The 25653-nt window shown below is 43.9% G+C and overlaps 1 protein-coding gene across 1 annotated transcript in view; it reads left to right on the top strand.

The window, feature by feature from the left end:
• The window catches only part of CPA6 (carboxypeptidase A6), a 112667-nt gene that overhangs the window by 38571 nt on the left and 48443 nt on the right, over positions 1-25653 (top strand). Inside the window, exon 2 of the mRNA XM_074943059.1 lies at positions 17687-17762. Coding sequence (XP_074799160.1) covers positions 17687-17762 — 76 coding nt within the window. The remainder of the gene's footprint in view (positions 1-17686; positions 17763-25653) is intronic.

Consider the following 25653-nt stretch of genomic DNA (forward strand, 5'->3'; position numbering starts at 1 on the left):
ATCAAAAAGAAAATTTTTTTTCATCTGAATTTTTCCAACCAGCTCTTCTCCTTTTTTCCCCCCCCTTTGTGTATATCTCTCAACGTGGACAATAAAAAAATTAATCAAGGCATTTTCACTTTCAGATTTTCAGAGCTGCAGGCTGGGTAGCAAGCCCTACAATGGAATACATATGTCCATATATGTATGTATATGTACATATAACTGTGTCCAATGGAATTTTTAAAAAATGAAAAAAGAAAAGAGAAAGCTGTAAATGCAGTAGGCAGAATGTGTACTGGTTTTGTTTTCTGGTTCTGACCCTGACAACCTCACTTTCCCCCCTGAGAAAATAGGTTAAGATTTTAAAATACAAGTAGGGGATTTAGACACCCAATTCACATTCACTTTATTAGCAAGTAAGCATCTAAATCCTTTCAGTAGTTTTGAAAACTTCTGCCCATGGGACAGTTTTACAGACCAGTACTGCAGCTGTAAAAGCATTATGTACTCCAAAAATAGTTTTTAAAAAATCAAGCAGACAAATAATTTGTTAAATTAGAGAACATGGGTATTAGTACAAGACTTGTAAGGTGGATAAGGAACTGGCTAAAGGGGAGAAGGCAACAAATTAGACTGAAAGGTAAACTATTGGACTTGAGGGAGATTATGATGGAATTCCTCAAGGATCGGTCTTGAGACAATCTTATTCTATATTTTTGTTCATGAGCTTGGCACGAAAAGTAGGAATGTGCTAAAGAAATTTACTGGTGATTCAAAGTTGGGAGGCTCCGCCAGTATATGATCCAGAATATGATACAAGAAGATCTGGATGACCTTGAAGACTGGAGTGACACAAATGGAATAAAATTCAATAGTACAAAGTGCAAGTCATGCACTTAGGGTCTAATAATAAGAATTTCTACTACAAACTAGGGAAGCAGCAGTTGGCAGCAACAGAGGCAGAGAGAGACATAGGTGTGTTGGTTGATCACAGGATGACTATGAGCCACCAATGTGATGCAGCAATGAAAAGGCAAATGAGACCCTAGTACTGTATGTATCAGGCAAAGCATTTTGAGTAGAGATAGAAGAGTAATAATGCCATTATACAAGGCACTGGTAAGAACCTCATCTGGAATACTGTGCACAATTCTGGTCACCCATGTTCAAGAAAGATGAATTCAAACTGGAACAGGTGCAGAGAAGAGCTACTAGGATGATCGGGGGAATGGAGGGCCTACCTTATAAGAGGAGACTGGAAGAGCTTGGCTTCTTTAGCCTAGCAAAAAGAAGGCTGAGGGAGGATAGGCTTGCTCTCTATAAATGCATCAGGAGATAAACACCAGGGAGTGTGAAGAGCTATTTAAGCTAAAGGACAAATGATGGCACAAGAACAAATGGGTATAAACTGACCATGAACAAATTCAGACTGGAAATTAGAAGAAGGGTTCTAACCATCAGAGGAGTGACACTCTGGACCAGCATCCCAATAGGACTGTGGGGGCAAATAACCTACTTAGTTTTAAGGGTGAGCTGAAGAAATTTACTAATATGATTGTATGACAGGGTTGCTTGTGATGGTAGAAGGCAGGGCTCAGCAACTCTAGGGCTTACTTCTAGCTTATGTTCCAAAAAGCTCATGCCTCAAGGCTTCAGCCGGCCACATGCAGGGGCCAGGAAGTGATTTCTTCCTCTCTTTCCCCATGTATCTTGTTTGTGGTTTTGTTTGTTTGTGTGTGTGTGTGTCTTTCCTCTAAAGTATCAGAGACAGTCATGGCTGGAGATGGGACAGTGGATAGAGTGAGCCAGTGCTCTGAGGTGGCACCAAGCATGCTCTCTGGTATTTGGCTGACTGGTGTTTGCTCACATGCTCAGGGTCTAGCTGATTCTCATATGTGGCATGAGGAAAGAATTTTCCCCCAGGTCACATTCACTTGGGAGTTTTTTGCCTTCCTCTGCAGTGTGTCACTTTCCATGATTATCTGTGTATATCTCACTTAATCATTTCCCTGCCACTGCAGGTCCCTCAAGCATTGGTGCACATCAGTCTCTCCTATGGCACATAACACTAGTCTCCTGGAGCTGTAATACTTTGGTCTAATTTCAGCTGGTTTTAGTGTGAGGGTGATGGGTGGTACCTGTATCCTGTGATACACAGGAGGTCAGATTAGATCATCTGGTAGTCCCTTCTGTCTTTATACCCTATGACTCTAATCCAGCAAATTAGTATTGATCATGCACCTGTGATAGATTGTATACCTGTATTCATCCCTTGCACATTCTTGTAATAATCTGTATGAAGTATGCCTTGTGAGGTATCATTTGAAAACTCATTATTTGCTGGTCATTATTGTCCTGTGTGGCAACATTGTAAAAGTTATAAGATTCCACTTTATGGAGTTACTGACATATGTTCCAAGTGCACGGAGTGGGCCAAACCAGTTCCTCAGAGACAAAGGGCAGACTAATGCCTCAGCCAGTTGTAAACAAGGCCAATGGGCAATTACCTGCTAAGAGGCCATTCTTTGGCAGGAAAGGGGGCATAGGTGAAAAATCTACATTTTAGCAAATAAACAGCATGGAGTTCCCATGCACACAGCCTGCTTGTTGCCTTGCTCCCAGCTGGAGATGCTTCTCAAAGGGGGGGAGAGGACTATAAAAGGAAAGGGGAAACAACCCCAGAGCATCTCTCTCTTTCTCTCTGCCCACTGCATCCATGGCACCTGAAGGACAAGGAAAGCAGCACTGGACTGGGAGAGGGGTCCTGACCTAAGGGTTTGGCCAGTAATCTGCTAAAGCATGTGAAAGAAAACCTTGCTTTGAATTTAACATAGTTTGTTAAATCATAGAATCATAGAATATCAGGGTTGGAAGGGACCTCAGGAGTCATCTACTCCAACCCCCTGCTCAAAGCAGGACCAATTCTCAACTAAATCATCCCAGCCAGGGCTTTGTCAAGCCTGACCTTAAAAACCTCAAAGGAAGGAGATTCCATCACCTCCCTAGGTAACCCATTCCAGGGCTTCACCACCCTCCTAGTGAAAAGGTTTTTCCTAATAGCAAACCTAAACCTCCCCCACTGCAACTTGAGACCATTACTCCTTGTTCTGTCATCTGCTACCACTGAGAACAGTCTAGAGCCATCCTCTTTGGAACCCCCTTTCAGGTAGTTGAAAGCAGCTATCAAATCCCCCCCCATTCTTCTCTTTTGCAGATTAAATAATCCCAGTTCCCTCAGCCTCTCCTCATAAATCGTGTGCTCCAGCCCCCTAATCATTTTTGCTGCCCTCCGCTGGACTCTTTCCCATTTTTCCACATCCTTCTTGTAGTGTGGGGCCCAAAACTGGACACAGTATTCCAGATGAGGCCTTACCAATGCTGAATAGAGGGGAATGATCACTAGTTGCATTTTATCTTTATTTTACTTGTAACCATTTCTTTCTATGCCTCATTACTTTTACTCACTTAAAATCTCTTTGTAGTTAATCAACTTGTTTTATCTAATCCAGTGTGTTTGAATTAAAGTGTCTGGAAAACTCCATTTGGGGTAACAGGACATGGGCATATCATTTCTATTAATTAAACTTAGAGTTATATAAGCCTGTATTGTCCTGGAGTACAGGATATACATTTCTGGGGGAAATCTATGACTGGGAATGTGATGGGGTTACCCTAGAGTACAAACAAGGCTGGTAAGAGCCAACATGTGGCTGGCTGGCTGGCTGCAACACACGCTGACATAGCTGGGAGTGACTTGCATGCTGGAGGCTGTTCGTGAGCAGTCCCGGACTGGAGGCTATAGCAGCAAAGCAGTGTAAAGGGCACCCCAGGTTGGAGGGCAAGAATAACACAGCTACTCATTAGTCTGGATTGTACCCTGGGTATGTCACGGCATCTCTCTAGGGCACCGTTGCCAACTTTCACGTGGTAAATAAGCACCCCGACTTTCACAATAAGCCAAAAATCAAGCTAATCCCATTTCAAAACAAGGCCAAAACAAGCCAATCCCTAACAACCCCAACACTCTATGTGACTAGATCCCCCCCGACTGTGCAGTCTGGGACTGTGGTGGGCCAGCTGTGTACCCCTGGCTCTCTCCCCCTTGTCCTGCCCCTGCTTGCCCCTGCCTCCTGCTTGCCCCGACTTGCTGGGAGCCAATCAAAAAAAAGAAGCAACAAGCTGCAACAAGCTACAAGCTAAACAAGCAACAAGCTACAAGCCAAAAAATAGCCAACAAGCAAGTCACCGGCCAATTAAGCCAAAAACAAGCCCAATTTCTGCATTTTTTTCCCACACGTTTGTCATGTCTGCTCTGGGGCCTTTTGTTTTGCCTTATAGACAGAATTCATCTCATAGGCAAAAATCCACTCAGGAGCCTCCCAGGGATTATTTCTGATCAACAGACCAGCACTTGCATATTTTGTAAGGAATCCTCTAAACTGGTGGAGTAGCTCATCAGGGAAAATTCTTTACACGAAAAGTCACATTAGTAGTTTAATTGGGCCACTCCATATCCCAGACATCCACCTGAAGGGAAGGGATGTTTACTTATGAAAACAACTTTCTGAAGAAAAAATAGTAACTTCAATACAAGGTGTGTGCCCCCCCCCCAGCCCAAATCTATATTCACCACCCAGATATCTTATGCTGACTGAAGTATACTATTGTGAAGAAATGAAAGACAATCCCAGATAGTAGTCGTTTTGGTGGGAGCAGGTGTAGGAAACAGCTGGTATGGAACAAATGATCATCTATTTCCATGAAAGGACCAGTCACTTAGGTCTAATTTGGGGCCAACATTTTGGCTATTGTTGCTAGCCTGACCTTCCAGCAGGGACAAGGTTGTGTCTGATTAGATACACTTGGCTCAGCTATGGTTATCGCTAGACCAGATATTTCATTCAGATTGGAAGTCAGTGTAAGTTGAGCCAAATTGATTAGGCATTTAAAATGAGCTCTGGCCATTTGTCCTATTTTTTCCTTCTCATTTTGCCATGTATTTAAAGTTGTGCCTTGTCATAATATCATCTGGTAATAAATATTTTAGTATTACAGTGTAAAAGTTTCACTGGTACCCAAAAATATGACATGTCAGTTCTTGGAGGTTTGAGCTGCCTGCCTGGCCTTATGTCTTGTGACATGATGCTAACCTTTAGTTGTCAGACAACTCATATGTAGTTTAGACACACAAGGCATCCCACAGAACCAATCTCCATGGGAACTGATGCTGCAACATTGCTGGACAGCAGAGACAACCCATACTTGCCAATAGTGTGTGGGGGAGAGTGAGGGCAGCGGCTTCAACAGATGTTACTAAGCATGCTCTGTCCATGTGAGCCTGTTCAGTACAAGCCGAACTGCAACTTGGGGGTGGGGGGTCAGGCACGTGACCCCACATCAGGGCCAGCTCCAGGCACCAGCTTTCCAAGCAGATGCTTGGGGCGGCGTTCAGAATGGGGAGGCAGTCCGTGTCCCGCGGCGGCAATTCGGCGGCAGCTCCAACGCTCTTCTGGGGGCGGCGGCAATTTGGCGGCAGCTCCAACGCTGTTGCTGCGGCGGCAATTCGGTGGCGACTGCTTAGGGCAGCAAAATTGGTAGAGCCGCCGCTGCCCCACGTGTCCCCTTCCCACACATCACCTCAGCTGGCTGGAGACACATCCTGCCCAAATTAGCATAATCAAAGTTCTGCACCAGTTTACGTCTCTAAGGACTCTGCTATCTGCAGAGACAGTCAGCTATTTTGTGTTGAGTTTCATACAACCCCTTCTGAGTTAACGGGGGCCCTTTATGTTCTTCTTATGGAGATTTTATTTTTGATCTTTCTTGATCTAAAAGAAAAGCAATTGAGATTTAAGGATGTGTGCACTCTGTGTATGGAAAAACAACACAAATTAAGCTGTTGTCCAGTATGAGAAAGCATCGCAGAATCTGGCCAATGGTGTTTTTGAAAGACACAGATGTTGGGAGCCAGCTGGTCCTTGAGGAAAAGTGAGCAAGGCAGATACATTTTGTACTATAGTAGGGTAGTGGCACATAATTTACAAATTCTCAGACTAAAAAGGTCCCGTCTTCAGATGTTTGCAGCTTATACAAAAACCTTACATCATATAAATTGAAGGCAACATAGCTCATCCTCTATAAACAAAGATTTTTGTACAATCTGCCAATACTTCAAAGAATGTTTTGGCCCCAGAACTCATGTATTATACAACTCGGTCTCATAGAACATATCATAAGTACTTTACCTGATTAGCATTTAAGATAATTTTAATCTAGGCACTTTTGAAAGAAACACACTATGGTAAATTAATTACACGGGTAATTGGCAATGGCAACTCTTTCAATTTGGTCATGTTTTGCAATATTTTGTGTTTTTCTTGAAGCCCCAACTCCTAGAGTCATGGGATTACAGGAGAATTGCAACTTCCATTTAAAAAAAACGTTTTTAAATTTTATCTTAAGGGAGCAATGAAGGAACAAACAAGAAAACTCTGTACTTCCTTCACTTTGGAGATAACTACTTAGCTCAAATGTTCTAAGGCAGGAGACACCTATCTCTTCTGTAATACTTTCAAAACTACTGGCAACCCACGATACCTGGAAAAATATCAGTTTCCAGGCTGTATGCATCTAGAACACTCAGCAGAAAAGAAGCACATCATTCAAAAGTTTTCTAATGAGCTGTTAAAATTTTAGATCCTCTACCACCTCTTGAGATCACTTTGCATACATGAAGCTTCAGAGGATGTATAACATTATATGGCTTATGCTTCAGGAAAACAATCCAAAGTAATTTTGTGCAACTTCTTTATATCCTCTGAAGATTTGTGTATGAGGCATGAGCACAAAAGGTGGACAATCTTAGAATCACTTATTCCAAACACTTTAAGTTTTTGCAAAAAATACCATTAATCCCTTAATATAAGCTCTCCTTACATCATTTGTCAGATAAATATAAATTTGATGGTTTCATACAATATGAAGTGTTCTAAGTTATATTCTGTCAACAGACTTGGCTTGATTTTAGGTCCCAAGGAAATATACTAAAAAAGCCAAGATGGCCGTAGGGCAGAGTGGTAACTTCATTTTACTAAAGGCAAAACTGACAAGAAAATTAAGGCTCCAAAGTAGACATCTTTTAGGTGGCCAGTTTGAAACACTGATCCAGCAGAGCCTCATTTTCCCCACATACGGCATAGGAGCCCTGATATTTGCCTTCTTCTTAAAGTCATTGTGAGGCCTAACTGAGCAATGGCTGTGAATCACCACTGCCCGAGTCCAGTTTTACACCAGGGTAATATTACTGAAAACTGCAGAAGGAGAGAGTACGTTACAGCAAAAAATGCTACTCTTCCTCTTTTTTTGTGGCGACAGCAAAAGTAACGTTTATGTTTCCATAGCTTTTTATCAAGAGGCAGTGGCAAACCTGGCCTGTGTTTCACACCAAGGTGAACTGCACACAATTTGCCCTGGCACAGTTACATCAATGTAGCTCTTTCAGCAACTAATAACCCACCTGTAGACATGACCTAAGTCCTTGCACGCTTAAAGAATGAGCTAAGGTCCTCCACAGCACCCCACTAATGTTTACAGCACCTTGAAGTGAACAGCACGGCCTACTGTGTACATGTACACAGCATTCCAAGGATTAGTCAAGAAAAGAAACAGAATAAAAAATCCTACCATGCATGCCTTTTTAAAAAAGTTACATTTACAGCTGTCTGTCTGTCTATGGTATTTATATGGCTCCCCATTACCTAGCACCAGAGTGCCTCACAGTCTTTAAAGTACTATCCTCGTGACACCCCTGTGAGGTAGGGAAGCACTGCTATTGCCTTTTTACAGGTGGGGAGTTAAGTCACGGAGAAACTAAGTGATTTGCCCAAGGTCACCAGATAATTCCCTTCCTTCTCTCCTCCACTTCTCTCAGGTTATATGCTATGTGTAGAGGCAGAGTGGCATCCATTGGGGGTCACACAAGGATAGGGATCTCAGGTGTCCGGTTTTCTACTGGAACTGGTTTTCGACTGTTAAAAGTCCAGTCGGCGGTGCAGCAGGGCTAAGGCAGGCTCCCTGCCTGCCGTGGCTCCACATGGCTCCCAGAAGCAGCAGCATGTCCCCTCTCCAGCTCCTAGGCATTGGGGCAGCTAGGGGGCTCTGTACACTGCCCCCACCCCAAGCAGTGGTCCTGCAGCTCCCATTGGCCGGGAACCATGGCCAATGGGAGCTGTGGGAGCGGTGTCTGCAGACGGGGCAGTGCACAGAGTCACCTGGCCGCTCCTCCACGTAGGAGCTGGAGGGGGGGACATGCTGCTGCTTCTGGGAGCTGCTTGAGGTAAGCGCCACCCAGAGCATGCACCCCTCACCCCCTCCTGTGCCCCAACTCCCTGCCCCCAGCCCTGATCCCTCTCCCACCCTCCAAACCCCTCAGCCTGGAGCACCCTCCTACACCCCAAACCCCTCATCCCCAGCCCCACCCCAGAGTCTGCACCCCCAGCCGGAGCCCTAACCCCCCTCCTGCATCCCAACCACCTGCCCCAGCCCAGAGCCCCCTCCCACACTCTGAACCCCTTATTTATGGCCCCACCCCAGAGCCCAAACCCCCAGCCGGAGCCCTCACCCCAAACCCCTGAGCCAGCCCGGTGAAAATGAGCAAATGAGTAAGGTGGAGAGAGTGAGCGACAGAGGAAGGGGGGATGGAGTGAGTGGGGGCGGGGTTTCGGAGAAGGGGCAGGGTAGGGACATGGCCTCAGAGGAGGGGCGGGAAAGGGGCGGGGCAAGGGTGTTCAGTTTTGTGTAAGTAGAAAGTTGGCAGCACTACACAAGGATGGTCTGAATGCCACAAAAAGAGAGTAAGTTGGGCTAGCAGGCTGAACCCATCACCACATACATGTAAGCAATTCCTGTGACTAGCTTTATTCATAGAATCATAGACTATCAGGGTTGGAAGGAACCTCAGGAGGTCATCTAGTCCAACCCCCTGCTCAAAGCAGGACCAACACCAACTAAATCATCCCAGACAGGGCTTTGTCAAGCCTGACCTTAAAAACTTCTAAGGAAGGAGATTCCACCACCTCCCTAGGTAACGCATTCCACTGTTTCACCACCCTCCTAGTGAAAAAGTTTTTCCTAATATCCAGCCTAAATCTCCCCCACTGCAACTTGAGACCATTACTCCTTGTTCTGTCATCTGCTACCACTGAGAACAGTCTAGAGCCATCCTCTTTGGAACCCCCTTTCAAGTAGTTGAAAGCAGCTATCAAATCCCCCCTCATTCTTCTCTTCCGTAGACTAAACATCCCCAGTTCCCTCAGCCTCTCCTCATAACTCATGTGTTCCAGTCCCCTAATCATTTTTGTTGCCCTCCGCTGGACTCTTTCCAATTTTTCCACATCCTTCTTGTAGTGTGGGGCCCAAAACTGGACACAGTACTCCAGATGAGGCCTCACCAGTGTCGAATAGAGGGGAACGATCACGTCCCTCGACCTGCTGGCAATGCCCCTACTTATACATCCCAAAATGCCATTGGCCTTCTTGGCAACAATGGCACACTGTTGACTCATATCCAGCTTCTCGTCCACTGTAACCCCTAGGTCCTTTTCTGCAGAACTGCTGCCGAGCCATTCGGTCCCTAGTCTGTAGCAGTGCATTGGATTCTTCTGTCCTAAGTGCAGGACTCTGCACTTGTCCTTGTTGAACCTCATCAGATTTCTTTCGGCCCAATCCTCCAATTTGTCTAGGTCCCTCTGTATCCTATCCCTACCCTCCAGCATTGCATTGGGACAACCTAATGCAGGAGAAGGGAGCGTTGGCTTTCAGGGGACTGCTTGCTGCTTTACACACAGCAGCAGACACATGTTCAAAGTAGAAGGCAGGGAATATCTGGGCCCTGATGTTTCCTACCCGCAGTGATCAACTCCTCTGTCCTGTTTCCAGCTGCACTAATCTGGCACCCCCACACACACACACACAGCAGTTGGGAAATGCTAGGCAACTGCATACACATTCACTTTGCAGAGAAGTCATCTCTGCTACATTAGTAAACATCACGCAATCACATCTTTGCCTCTTCAGCATTCCTCCCACATGCCAGCCAAGCAAATAATTTTCATTCAAAATTATGGATGGTCTTTATAGCAAGATAAAAATAAGTTTTGCTCCCTTTATAAATAACTTCCGTCACAAACAAAGAGTATACATGCTGTTACCAAGACAACACTGCTCACTCTCTCATCATTATTTGGGTCAGCATCAGCCCCTTGGGGGAAACCACCCAAAAAGGGTCAGAAAGAGTTGGGCCCCCTGGCCTACCGACATTTTAAGTTACTGCCCAGGCCATTTAACAGGGCACTACACTGACCATATTAAGTGGAGTACAGAAAACATTGACTTAGAAGAGGGGGGAGTTAAAGGCCAATATCTGCTCCACTTAACTGGAGTAGCTTAGCACCACTTGAACACAGAAACAGTAACTCCTTGTAATGACAGACTGGGACTTAGCTGTAAGAGGTAACCACAGTGGAGGTACAAATATTATCCCAAAGCCTTAGCTTTGCTGCAGCCACTTTGTCTCACACTGCAGGGACAAAGCTGCCCAAGTGCCAAGATAGATTGTCATGGAAGAATCACCTCATGGGGAAATCTCCAGTGGTATAGAGAGGCTGCTACTTTTCCCTGCAAGGAGCATAAACGGGCCTACCCAGGAGAAAAGGAATATGTCTACAGCAGCCAGGCACCCTTGCAATCCCTGGTTCCCATAACGGTTCCTTGGGGACATTGTCAATCAGCATAATTTAGAGCAGTCTAAAAGCTTTTCTAACTCATGCCAGGGACTGAACTAGTGTATGGCTGACCCAGGAATTGGGAAACACAGGTAGAGAAGACAGTAATACTCTACCACTTTGTGAAATTTCTGAATCTTTACACAGTTGATAATACACAGCTGAGCAAAAATACTGCAATGAATTGTGTTAAATTAGATGATACGCCAATGTAAAGGCCCTATTTCATGACCTGCTGGGGCTAGAAAAAACTTTGGTGGACCAGTACCAATATTTTTAAGACCAGTAACCTTTTCCAAGCACTGGCCTTGGGCTAAAATTAAATTAAGATTTAAAACAGAGTACTCCTACAGAGTGGTTATATAGAGTACTTATTTTTAATACCTAATCTATTTCTGAAATTCTTTGTGCCAATAACTGAAAGATACAAAGTAATTCCATAGCAGACAATTTTTCTTAGGATTTTGTCTAGCAAAAGTGTTTAGTACAGGGAGAAAAGGAATAAAGCAACTGGTCATTTTATCACAGCTGAATCCTGTGTATTCCCTTAGAGACTTCCATAGTGTAAATATTTTTTCATATGCATCTTTCAATCTGGCACCTCCTGTCTTGCATAACCAGTTGTGTGTAGCAGTTTTGTAAGAACCCAATCATTTCTATGCTATCATTCTTCATTATCCAATTAGGAAAAAATACTTTTAAGTAGGATTTTATTTCATTTAGAATATCTCCTTAGGCTTTTGATTCATAACATGCTGTCCCTCAAACCATATCTAAAGAACTGTACTGGTATTGCTGTGTAAATATGTTTTGCAGGGGGCTCTGATCAGAGTTGGCACTAGACAGAAAAAACAAAAGAAAGATTTTTCCTCCAGGAAATGTGGAAATGACATAAATGAAGTTAATGTCCTGTCTCTCCAGCAGAAAAGCTTCACATGTGTGCATATTATGCAGTACTACTTCACCGAATCTGCCTGGTCTGTTTAAAGAAGAGCAACCAGTAATCAGCAGAACTCTACTCTCGCATTGGTGGGCGAAAAAATATCGGCCTTTGCAGACATTTGCTATACAGAGCACATCCCACACAGTCCAAAAGCAGAGCATCGTTCTCTATTCTGTTCCTAGAGAGGGGGAAAAAAGAAAAAGCTGTTTAGAGCTGGCATCAGCTAACAGAGCTGTTCATTTTGCTCAGTAGCAGAGCACTCTCCAGGGAAGCCCAAGGCCTGGCTTCTGCTCCTCATCCACCAGTCTCTTCTAGTCAGTTCATTTAATGTATTGCTGTTTGCTTAGAAGGGTATGCAAATGCCTTCAGTTGTGTTTATACAAGTTCAATTCAGCCCATGAAATCATAGCTTGAAAATTCCACTCACCTGTTCCCCACTGGTAAATGGACAACTTGTCCTGGTAAGTGTGAGGTCCTACACCATCAATTTCTGCAAAATATGTTTTCTTGTTTGGTTGGTTGGTTGAAAAAAAGACGTTACTAGCCCTTATGCTTACAGAGATAACCTTGCAATATAAACCAATGGCTTGCCAACTTCCTGAATCGGCAGACAGTTCCAGCATCTCTTTTGTTCATAGACTTTTCAAATATGTCATGAACACCGCTCTGTTCAGTTTCACTAATCTGAACCTCTTGATCAGCCGTGAAACAGACCAGAATCATATCAATTTCTGTCTATTGTTGCTTGGGAAATCTGAGATCAACACTGGAACTATTCATAGGGGAGAGGAGCTCCCTGGCCCCAAAAAAGGCAGGGGATTCAGAGCAGCCAGGAGGGCAAAGAAGTAAAAAACCAGACGTTTCTCTCTTCCAACAGCCAGACTAGGGAAAGGATTTTCATATTATCAGACATCCACTCTCCAGAGGTCAATATGAAAGATGGAGCTCTCTAGTAGAGTCCAGAGATCACACTCAGATAATGATCCCTGAACACCTCCCTCTTCTCAGCAACTAGGGGTATGTGCTGGGATTCTCACCATGGCATTGACTATGAAGCTTATTGATAGATCCACCAAAGATCTCCCACATCAACCTATGGCTGATAGATTTAGTTGTCTGGCTGGTATGTGTGGCAGATTTTTGAATCCCTACATTAAGTGCATTGTGTTATAGTAAGGGTGATTGCACAGAAAATATTTAATAGAACATTTTGATTTGTTGTTAGTGCAAACTATAAACAAAGGATCTGGAGCCAAAAATCAACCTCAAGACTGCTTTTTTTGATGGGTAGATATTAGGTACACTGCAGAGTCTGATACCTGTGCTCTTTTGTAGAAGGACAATGCTAGAATGCTTCTTGAGAATTACTGAGCCTTTTGACTTGGCTATAAAAGCTGGTATTAAAATACTGTTTTGAGGAATTCATTGTCACTTTGCATCTTACATTCACAAAAATGAAACTGGATTGCTAGGTTGGATTGTCCATCATTTCATAAAAATCTGACAGTACGAAGTACGCTAAAGTGCTTTCTTTGCACTCTCTAGGAGAAGGCCTGTCCACAGCAATTTTCCAGCAATGTATCAAGCAATTAATCTATCACAACCAGCCATGTCACCATTGACATTTTCCCTTCTCTGGCAGGTCTTTAATCAAGTCGGGCATGACATAGCCACTGAGCCAGATCCAAAAGACAGTTTAGACTACACGTGTTAGTCCGTTAAAGAAAAAGAAAACCACACCTAAATAATATCAGTTCACTCTGAGTTGTAACAACTGCTGAATCCAGGTTTAACTATTTTACATTTGAAATGGTTGTTCCATACGTTCTGCCTCTCCCCAGTACTTCCAGAAACTAGCGATAAGTGTTTCTTGTTTACTTTACATTCAGCCAGTGGAGATTTTAGTCACAGTCTCTGCACATAATCTTTAAGCATTTCAGTCCTACAGTATCTGTCCCATGTACCCAGTAGATCCGTCTGTCCACTACTCTTTTCAATAGCTATTTGCTATTTAGAAAGAAGTGAATGATAGCAAAGAGAATTAGTGCAATACAATAAGTGAAGTTGGGAAACATATTTTCCCTTAATACAATGCAGCCTTCGTAGTACTCTGAGCTTCATAGCCCTTTGTAAAATATGCTTCTTTCCTATCTGTCTGGAAAGTGAAACTTTAAGTAATTTTCCCAAACCCCTGCCACCTCTTCTTCCCAACTTTTAGCACTGTCAAGCAGGAGAACCCCTGTATAGGGTCACCCCTTTGCAATTCCAGCACACAGCGCTGAGCCAGTGGTGTCAACAGAAGCAGAGTGAAACTGACCCAGGTTCTTTTTTTTTAAATAGTACTGGGACTAGTGAAACTATGGGCCAAACCTTCGAGTCAGACAAAACCATTTGAAGTCACTGGGGGCTTTGCCTGAACAAGGATATCAGGACTTGGGTCCGCAGTGCAAGGAATGCTCAGCAGGGATGTTGCCAAAAGGAAAGGGTGGAAAGAGAAACAAGGAGATAGAGACAAACTGAAAGGAACAGATGGTGAAGGGAGAGAAGAGACAAAAGGAGGAAGAGTCATTCACAAAGGAAGAGGGGGCTGGTAAGAGATGGTGTAAAGAGCAGCTGGAGAAAGCCATTTGCACTGCACACCACCACCACTTATTCGTCCTATGGAACCCAGAAACTATCAACTGGCACCTTTTCTGTTAAATAACTATTTACACAGATACAGCTAAAGCACTCCTGTAGCAGGGACAAGCCTGCCCAGTATTCTAGTGACAGTACATCACATTTGGAAACCTAAGTTGGTCCCTGACAATTGAACTGGGCAGAAGTTGAGAGCATGCTCTGAAGGCAGCACTCATCCCCACCTCACTCTCTGGTGACCCATCTGAGACCAACTGAATGCAGTATTCTGGAGGCTCCAGAGACTACAGTTAAGGCATCTGGGTTCACATCTCCTTTGGACCACTATGCCCCTCAGCAAAGGCCACTCTGATGCATAATCTTCCTGGATAATAAGGAAACAGACATGATCCTGGAACGCCTCAGGAAAAAACAAGGTGAGGGGAGAAATACAGAAGTAAGTGAGGGGGGAAGAGAGGAGCAAGAGAAAAAAAAACCATAAGAACAGCCATACTGAGTCAGACCAGTGGTCCATCTAACCCTCTATCCTGTCTTACAACAGTGGCCAATGCCAGGTGCTTCAAAGGGAATGAACGGAACACGACAATTTTCAAGTGATCCATCCCCTGTCGTCCAGTCCCAGCATCGGGCAGTCAGAGGTCCTCTCGTGAATCAGTAACTGGTTAGAAGACAGGAAACAAAGAGTAGGAACAAATGATAAATTTTCAGAATGGAGATGGGTAAATAGTGGTGTCCCCCAGAGATCTGTACTAGGACCAGTGCTGTTCAACATATTCATAAATGATCTAGAAAAGGGGGAAAACAGTGAAGTGCCAAAGTTTGCAGATGATACAAAATTACTCAAAATAGTTAAGTCCAAAGCACATTTCAAAGAGTTACAAAGGGATCTCACAAAACTGGGTGACCGGACAACAAAATGGCAGATGAAATTCAGTGTTGATAAGTGAAAAGTAATCCACACTGGAAAAAATAACCCCATGAGAGGGCCTTCCCTCTTATCCCATGACTGCTTACTTTGCTTAGGAGCCTTTGGTGAGCGACCTTGTGAAAGGCTTTATGAAAGTCCAAGTACACTATCCACTGTATCATCCGTGTCCATATGTTTGTTGACCCCATCAAAGAATTCTAATAGATTGGTGAGGCATGATTTCCCATTGCAAATGCCATGTTGACTCTTCCCCCACAAAACTGTGTTCATCTATGTGTCTGATAATTCTGTTCTTTCCTATAGTTTCAACCAATTTGCCTGGTTCTGAAGTTAGGCTTAACAGCCTGTAATTGCCAAGATTGCCTCTACAGCCTTTTTAAAAAATTGGTGTCACATTAGCTATCCTCCAGTCATGTGGTACGGAAGCTGATTTAAGTGATAGGTTACATATCACAGTTAGTACTGCAATTTCATACTTGAGTTCCTTCAGAACTCTTGGGTGAATACCATCTGGTCCTGGTGACTTATTACAGTTTAATTTATCAATTTGTTCCAAAATCTCCTCTATTGACACCTCAATCTGGGACAGTTCCTCAGATTTATCACCTAAAAAGAATGGCTCAGGTTTGGGAATCTCCTTCACATCCTCTGCAGTGAAGACCGTGAAAAGAATTAATTTAGCTTCTCCACAATAGCCTTGTCTTCCTTGAGTGCTCCTTTAGCACCTCAATCATCCTGTGGCCCCACTGATTGTTCGGCTGGCTACCTGCTTCTGATGAACTTCAAAAATCTTTTGTTGTTAGTTTTTGTGTCTTTTGCTAGTTGCTCTTCAAATTCTTTTTTGGACAGCCTAATTATACTTTTACACTTGACTTGCCACCAGATTTTATGCTCCTTTCTATTTTCCTCAGTAGGATTTGACTTCCAATTTTTAAAAGATGGCTTTTTCCCTCTAACCGCATCTTTTACTCTGAGCCTGCACCCCTGACTTCCTCCCACACCCAACCCGCTGCCCTGATACCTCTCCTGCCCTCCAAACCCCTTGGTCCCAGTCCGGAGTACCCTCCTGCACCCCCAACCCCTCATCTCCAGCTCCATCCCATAGCCCGCATCCCCAGCTGGAGCCCTCACTCCCCCACCCCCACCATCCCAACCCCTTACCCCAGCCCAGAGCCCCCTCCCACACCCCGAACTCCTCATTTCTTGCCCCACCCCAGAGCCCGCACCCACAGCTGGGGCCCACACCCCCTCCTGCACCACAACTCCCAATTTTGTGAGCATTCATGGCCCGCCATACGATTTCCATACCAAGACGTGTCCCTTGGGCCAAAACGTTTGCCCACCCAGGTTAGTGGATCATGAAGGGATTAGGGCTCAAAGTCTCATTAAGAAGCTCTAAGCCTTACTCAGCAGGCTGCTAGGCTTATCACACTCTTCCCCCCAAACAGACCACACCATATACTACAGCAAAGGCATGTAGGATTCAAAGAATAGGCCCATTCTCCTGACCCATCTCATCTCCATTCCAGTCTCCTCACCCAGTAAGTCCTAGTCTCACTTGTGTAGACTCTCCCTCCCTGCCTCCTTGCACCAATTCCCATTCCCAGTTTCTCTTGCCCCTTTCCCCCTGCCACTCCTTTTCCCCAAGAATTTACCCCTGTAGGACCAGCTCTTGTCCCCTCTTCATCTTAATCAGGCTGCTTCCTCCATGTGCCTGGGCTGAACAGGACTGCAGTAGTCCAGGACTACAACTGCAAGAAAAGTTGTACTCTGTGCTCAGTCCCAACCTGGAGCATGCTCAGTGCAGGTGGAATCTTCAGGGAATTAAGCTGCTAAAATCTAAAAAGTCTGTACTGAGCATGTGTGAACTACAATCTTTGAACTGGGCCACATTTGAGCAGATTTTTATGGGGCTGGCACAAGGCTGAACACAAAGCCAAATGTCCAGTTCCTGCTGCGCAGAATGTGGGCTCTAGAGCTTTGCAAAGAAAAGGCTGCCAGAATTTTTTTAACACTGGCAGAACAGCATGTTATTCCCTATCCTCATTCTCAGAAATGTCTGTACCATTCTGGCTAAAGTTTTCCAGAAAAATTCAGCCTGAAGCAGACCCATATCATGGAAAATTTCAGCCCATATGGTTTAAGTTTGGCAAAGATATAAGCAACTGAAAACAGGGTCTTATAATGGGAAGCACTGGGAAACCTTAATAATAGCTGCTATCCCCACCTATAATCAGCTTACTTCTTGGACTTGGGAAATGTACAGTTAAGGGGGGTCAGGTTTGAAAGCAGATTTCTGATTCACCTGTTATGTTAATAGTATTTAGAAAGAGACTGTTAATGATAGATTTATTTCTGGGTTCTGTTGTTGAAACAAGTCCTTAAAGCTTCAATTCAATGTTCTCTTACCAACAGTGATAAAGTAATACGGCTTGTTCCGGAGAGCGAGAGAGAAGCACAAGCACTGAATGCCATATTTAACCAGCTTACGGTGAGTTTGCACTTTGCAGTTTCAATACCAGTGCTCTTCTTGAGGGTTGCCTTTAATGGGCTAATTCACATGCCTTTCACCCGGGATGACTGTTTCAAATCCTGGGTTACATTCAACTGAAAATACGTGTGGAGAGGAAGCACAAGAAAGAGTGGAGGCCTCAGCCTAAAATAGAGTGGCAAGAATCCCCACTTCAGCCAAGCTCAAAGTCTTTACAACTATTAAAAATAAAATAGTCCCCCACCTTAAAAAAAAAAAGAGAGGAAAATAAAAGCAGGGAAATCATAGTTTCCACCTGTTTGTATCTAGTGCCATTGCATTGGCTTATCACAAGAGCACTGTCCAGAATGCTGCCTCTCCGGCAGAGCTTAACAAGGGGTAGGAACGGCTCTGCCAGCAGCAGTGACCATGGTCACAGAGAAGGATGAAGGTATGCACAGAACCTTCCTCCTACCCATACTCACAGCCCTCTGTGACATGAGATAATGGGGGAAGAGGACCACCATGCACATGCACTGAACTCTGGCATTACAGGTACCTGGAGGTGGATTCTTGTGAATAGTCTCAGACTGTAAGCTTTTCAGGGCATGGAAAAGTGTGTTTATGTTTCTACAGTAGCTACCACTAGCACAATGGGGCTTTGGTTCTAATTAGCAATTTTGGGTGTTACTGTAATACAAATAAATAATAACTTTAATAGCCAGTGGCAATAAATAAATAAGTAAAGTAAACACCAACCTCCACAACTCCCTTGGACTTCCGGGGTTTCTGGTTGCATTTTTATTTTGTTCCCCTCTGTGTTTTTTCTCTCTTCTACTACAGCAATCCCCACAAAGCACCTCTTCCAACTCTCTCATTACATTGCTCCCTTAGGCTCACAGAAAGTGATTCCTTCTCCATCAAAGTGGGAGCAGTTGAAACTTGAATAACCACATGCTGTAACTCTTACAACAGGGTAATACAATTTTGGCAAGGTGCGCTGGAATCTGACGGGTTAATTAGAAAGAGATTGATTAGGATGATGTAATAAGCTAAAAAGGTTGAAAGGAAGTTTTTTTTTAATAAATGAAAATGTACCTGCATACAGTAATATTCACCCACAGGATCAAATCCTGGTCCCTGTACCCAGCTTGTGGAAACAAGCTAAGCTTGGTTGCTTCCGAAGCCTCAGGGCTGCAGATCCCTCTGCAGCTACTTCGCTTCCCATCTATATGAGGGGCAAACTAGGGATGTCAGTGGGTTTACATACTCCTGTATATACTTGTCGCTAATCCAGTTTTGCCTTTTTCCAAACCCCTCCAAGGGCCAATTTTTATAAGTGCACAAATCCAGCAGAAGTCAGTTGGAGCTGCAGGTAATGAGCCCCTCTGAAAATCAGGCCATGGGAGTTCTGCAATCCTTCTTGGTGTTCCCACCCCAACTTATCATTCAGAGAGAGACAGAGAGACAGAGAGAGCGTGCACGAGTTCTCAGAGCAGAAACAAATCCTGCCCTAGAAAGAAAGAACTTTCATTCTTGAGCACTGCATCTAAACATGACCATATTGTTAATAGCACACTGAGAAACTGAAAATAGAAACCAATGTATGAACGAACGTTCATGTACAATAAAAGAAAAAACAAGACACTGACATATCTCTGTCTCTACAAATCCATCAACATAGTGACAGACACAGAAAAGAAAACCTGTAGGCTATAGCAGTAATGTACAAATTACTTTAATTATGTATTCTTTTATATTGGCCTTCAGGGAGTCTCAGATTACTACATTTTAAACACAAGAAGTGTTTTAAGAGGCATTTACTTTGAATATTTTTTGGTTTGGGTTGTAAATTTATATCACCTGAGTATCATGTTACTCATACTGTCTGTGTCTCAAGGGTGGGGGGGAGTGGAACCAGTGTAATAAAACTCAGAATCATTTCAAGACTTAACACATTTTTAATTAAATAAATGTTGAAGGCTAAACTTCAGGCAAGTAGTATGGGAAAAGCAGAATGACAGACTCCCAGGTAGGAGGCACTGTGTCCAACTTGGAAGTGGAGAAAAAGAAATGAACTTTAAAGCAATACTAGACCTTCAGGGAGGAGGGTCCAGGACCAACTGGAATTGAGATGAAGACTGTAGGTTTGAGGTCTATTTTGAAAAACTTTGTACAGGACCTAATAAACTGGACTGCAGAAGGAGAGTGGTTTGAATGTCTGAACTTCTTAAGGGGTCCTCAGTGAAGGAGAACACTATGGTGGAGTACATAATTGAACCCTGACTTGTCGGCTGGGACTTAAACCAATGCACCATCCTTCCCCGAAGTGCTACAGTACCCATCCTGGGGCTCACAGTGAGGGGGGCACACTGAGCCAGGAGAGGCATACCTAAAGCACACTGTGCTCCAGTGAACCCTAGCCACCAGGCTGCTCTAGCTAACGTCAGGGGCCAAATCAACCCCCAGCTACCTTGGGTCCTGGTCGAGGGAAGGTGGCTTAAAGCCACATTTGTACCATTCCTGGCTGGTGGCCCTGGGGATTTGGGCTTCTGAATTTGGGCCCTGTATGTTCTTCGTTCATCCTGACCAACTCCCTCTAAGCCTTTGGGACAGGTACCTGTTATCACTTGGCTCTGACCTACTTGTACAGCCTGCAGAATTAAAGGAAGACTCATCTCCAGCCAGCTCAAACAGCTCAAGCACTCTTTTTTTGAGACAAGGTAGACTGACTTCCGTTGGTGAAAGACAAGCTTTCAAGCTACACAGAACTCTTCTTCAGGTCTGGGAAACGTACTCAGAGTGTCACAGGTAAATACAAGGTGAAACAGATTGTTTAGCACAGTGGTTTTCAACCTGTGGTCTGCAGACTAGGTCTAAGAGGTCCACAAAAGGTTGTTGTTACCAGAGAATAGTGGTGTTCAACCTCTGGTCAATGGACCTCAGGGGGTCCGTAGACTATGTCTAAGATTTCCAAAGAGGTCCTCAACTCCATTTGAAATTTTTTAGGAGTCCACAAATGAAAAAAGGTTGAAAACCACTGGTTTAGCATATGTAGTTAACACACATTCTAAGGGACCGTTCAAGTTTAAGTGGCCCATTAATTCCCAGACCTGAAGGAGAGCACTGAGTAACCCAAAAGCTTGTCTCTGTCACCAAAAGAAGTTGGTCCAGTACAAGAGATTACTTCACCCACTTTGTCTCCCTAATGTCCAAGGACCAAAACAGCTACAACACTACCATCTCAGAGACATTCAGCACAAAGAGGACAGAGCAGGGTCTATGGTTATCCTACTACAAAGCACTGTCCTTCTATCTCACGAAGACATTCCAAAGGTGCTTGTGATTTCTGTCGGTGACCTGAGCATGAAACAAATGCAAATTTACCCCTTCTTATGGGTATGTCTACACACCAATTAAACACACATTACTGGCCTATGCTGACTTGGGCTCGGGCTGCAGGGCTGTAAAACTGCAGGGTAGATGTTTAGGTTCAGGCTGAAGCCTGGGCTCTGGGACCCAATCCCCTTATGGGGTCCCAGAGCTCTGGCTGGAGCCTGAACATCTACATTGCAATTTTATGCCCTGCAGCCCAAATCAACTGACGTGAGCGAGCCGTAGGTGTCGAACTGCAGCGTAGACCAACCCTGTGTGACCCACTGACCTGGACAAAGGCAAGAACAAGGAAAAACAAACATTTTTCTTGAAGTGGAAAAGTTTGTTGTGGGCGGGGGGGGGTGCGGGGGGGGGAGGTTTGGGGAGCGGAGAGTGATCTCTGCTTGTTTGTTTAAATGACTGTTCTAAACACAGACATTTCCTAAACAAGAATCATAATGTAAAGCTGGGCATATCCCTTCTACTCTCTCTGGGTTGCTGAATTAGAAGAACACTGTTCCAGGCATACTCTGTCAGGTTATGTTTTATGCTTAGTTTCAGGAACACAGATAAATAAAAGTTTACCTGTACAGGAAAGTTGAAGGAAACGGCAGGGCTGCCATACAAGCTGGTAGGCTACTACACTTGATAAAAAAAAACAACAACTGGGGGAGAGAAAGAGGCTGACACTGACACAGCCTATACTTTCCTGGGATAACATGATTTTGGCAATTAATTGATCTGTAACTATTCATGGTAAATAGGCCCAATGGCCTGTGATGGGATGTTAGACAGGGTGGGATCTGAGTTACTACAGAAAATTCTTTCCTGGGTATCTGGCTGGTGAATCTTGCCCATTTGCTCAGGGTTCAGCTGATCGCCATATTTGGGGTTGGGAAGGAATTTTCCTCCAGGACAGATTGCAAGACGCCCTGGAGGTTTTTCACCTTCCTCTGCAGCGTGGGGCACGGGTCACTTGCTGGAGGATTCTCTGCTCCTTGAAGTCTTTAAACCACGATTTGAGGACTTGAATAGCTCAGACATAGGCGAGAGGTTTTTCGCAGGAGTGGGTGGGTGAGATTCTGTGGCCTGCGTTGTGCAGGAGGTCGGACTAGATGATCATAATGGTCTCTTCTGACCTTGGTATCTATGAATCTATGCCTGCTGGTCACTTGCAGAGCTATCAAAGCCAGCTAGTTGCAATTCAGAGCAGGTTTTGAAAGGGGATTCTGGATCTAGGATTAATAGGATAGTTTGGTGGCAAGAGTAGCCCAACAAGAAGTAAATCCTTTCTTAAATGTCTGCTTACAGAAGCCTGGACTAAGAATTCCAAGCAGGGTACTCTTGGAGTTTGCTGTGTTTTTTATTTTCTTTAGTGTATCTTTAAAATGTCTCGATTTCAAACAGAGAATCTGAACCTGATTGGGGCAGGGAATGCCTTTTTGATCAGTGTTTGTACAGGGCCTAGCACAATCGGACCAATACCTGAGTAAGGCCTGTAGTCCCTATTCAAATGTCACTGTCTTTACTGAGTGAATAATACATACTGATTAATTAATTCCACACATTTTAACTTTCTGACCATGAATTGCCCTTGGGTAAATCACAACTGCCTCAGATTTATTATTAATTTTAGTTTGGCCTGTGGCTTCTTTGTCAGCAGTTCATTGTGAGTATTCAGTATTAGAAACTGAGTTGGATAGCTTTGACTGGACACACAGACTACAGAGTGTTGACTGGATGAGCATAACTGTTAATCAGGTTTCTAGTGAGAATGCTCACCCTTACAATTCAAAACTTGCTTGCTTGCTACAGATTCTCCAATACTTGCTTAAAATTCCCTGTTTTTGCCAATATTCCCACCACTAAACTTATTCAGAAAGTGAGCACAAGGGAGGCCTAAATAAACTGCCCTCAACTCACCATTACCTCAGAACTGCAGTAGGACATAGTTAAAAGTGGTGCACAAGGGAGATGGCTTCAGCTCCCTCATCCTTGGCCACCCAGCCCCACTAGAGCAGCAGGGGACCCACTCTAACTTCTGCCACTGGTATAAGCTCCTTGGACAATATGCCAGCGAAGGGTTAAGTAGTGGGGAGGGGGGTTCTGCTCCACCACATTCCTGCCTTGTGCACACCTACTGCCTAGAACACACCTGACCTGTTTGTTCCCTCCCTCCCCTATGTCAGAGGTGCAACGAGAGATGGCTGGTGGAGTTACCTCCTTTAGCTTTCCATCCCAGCTGAGTTCCCCTGTACCAGGGGAACTTTCCACTGGATATTTCCAGCACTTTTAAATCCACTCTGCACCACTAAGTGACTTTAGTAGATTAGGGAATCCAGCACATTGAAAGCAAATCTTTAACAATTCAAATGAAAACTCACAATTTTTTTTTGCAGTATGTATCTAGCTTATTGACAGCCATTCTTGTCATCCTTCCAGTATTTCTCTGCATCACATACCTCAGTTGATTGTCCACTGCCATCTGCTCTCCATTGCTCAGGATAAATTGAGAGTCCTGTTGTTGATTTATAAACTCCTTCATGGTTTTAATCCAGTTGACTGATTGGAACAAATGCCACATTCCAAAGTATTTTCCAGATAATTGAAAGTTTACTTCGATTCTCAGACCTACTTTCATCAGCTATTTATCTGCTTTGGGACCCTTTTGGTCAATATCACTAATGAAGAACTACTTCATTTGAACCTTTAAGACCAGTTGCTGCTCTCCTCTAAGCCAATGACTTTCTAGCCATTTCTTTGTCAGATATTCTGGGTTGCATCTGTAAACTGAACACTGCAGCTGCTGTTCCATGGTAATTCTGGTGTAACAGATGGAGTTACACCACCCTGATTCTCCAACAGCTTTTACAAAAATATACAAGCACACACAGGCCCTCCCTGGGGTAACAGAAGGGGTCAAAGTAACAGACCTAGCAGCCACACCCCCATTCCCTTCTGTTTGTCTTGCCCTTACAGCAGCTGCTCACACTGTAATCCTTGAACTGATCCTGGCTCTGCTGCTCAGGGAATTTAGACAGTACCTTGTAGGGGGAAAGGATCAGTTGGTACCTTGCAGCTCCTAAGTCAAATGCTGAATGAGTTTTCAGAGGATAAATGCCTGCCTGAAAATGCACTCACTAACAAAGCCACTCAGCATAAATGCTGCTTTGCCTTCTTTGCCCAAGAAGAGATTCACACCAGAGGCACAGAGTGGATGCAGCTCCCTAGCAGAGTTCCAGACAAAATAAGCACCTTGTACATGTGTAGCAAGATGCTGTAGACATCAAACCTGATTCTGATCTAACTTACACAAGTGTAAATCAGGAATCCACACAATGTTTCAAATTCAGAGGGGACATGATGGTGCTGGAATAAATTAAATCCTGATAAATCAGCATAAATGAGTGCAAGGGAGCATAAGTGAATGTAACTTAAATACTGAGGGGGTAGAAGGGAAAGATTGTTGCAGGAAAAGCAACAAACTGGAAGATGTTAGATAAAGAAGGAAAGGCTTAGTCCACAAAGTATATACATTGCATTCATAAAACACAGCAACTAGAAATACCAGTTTCAGGTGAAAGTATTCAGCTGGCTCCCAAATGCTGAGAGGGCCTGGTTCCACTCTGTTATGTCAATGGCAAAACTTTTACTAGCTTCAGTGGGACCAGGACCTGTTCCCTGGTTTGATATTCCATGTTTTGGTGCTGTGCAGAGGTAACTCTGAAATAAAAATCAAGTCTGAATTGTAAAGCTTAGTAAGAAACTTTTTTTTTCTTTCAAGACCCTTTAAACTACCTGTTTCAAATCTTTCATATACATTTAGGTTTATGATACTTATACATGTCTGTAAAAACAGATATTTATTTAGGATACAACTGAGTTAAATTTTTATTCAGTAACTCTCAGGAAAAATATCTTTATTACAGGGTAAAACCTTGGGTAAAATTATACCAGTTGCAATAAAGCAGCGAGATCATTAACATGTTACAATTTCCCAGAGATTTGTGCAACTTGAACCTTCAAGCTCTGTATTGTTAGTATTCTATTACAATTGGTTCTGTGGTCACTGCAACTGGTTGAGTCACTAACCATGTAACGCTTCTCTTTACCAACCTCACTGAAAAGCAAACAAAGGAGAGAGTCTATTGTGCGCTTATTGTCAAATATATTAAATAAAGCTTTGATTACTTTTTGCCTCTTCCTGGTTGCCACACAAGTCCTTACAGAAGCCCCAGAGACTCTTTCACAGACCTCTTATCCTTTAATTGGCCCATTATCAGTGCAACTAAGGACAGTTGGACAGGACTGCATTCAGAACCTATCGAATTCATAGGCCTCCTATGTGCTCACTCTCTAAATACGCTGGCCCTGATTCACCACTACCTCCAAACTCCACTTCTGCATAGTAGAGAGTGGTGGCAGTAAGAAGATGGCTTTGGCTCCCTCATTTTTGGCCACCCAGACATAATAGAAGTTAGAAAGCCTTACCTAGCAGGAGGAGTTGATGTTCATCAGTCTACTGTCCTGAGCCTAC

The sequence above is a fragment of the Natator depressus genome, chromosome 2 (genome assembly GCF_965152275.1).
Source record: "Natator depressus isolate rNatDep1 chromosome 2, rNatDep2.hap1, whole genome shotgun sequence".
In the NCBI taxonomy this organism is placed as follows: domain Eukaryota; kingdom Metazoa; phylum Chordata; order Testudines; family Cheloniidae; genus Natator; species Natator depressus.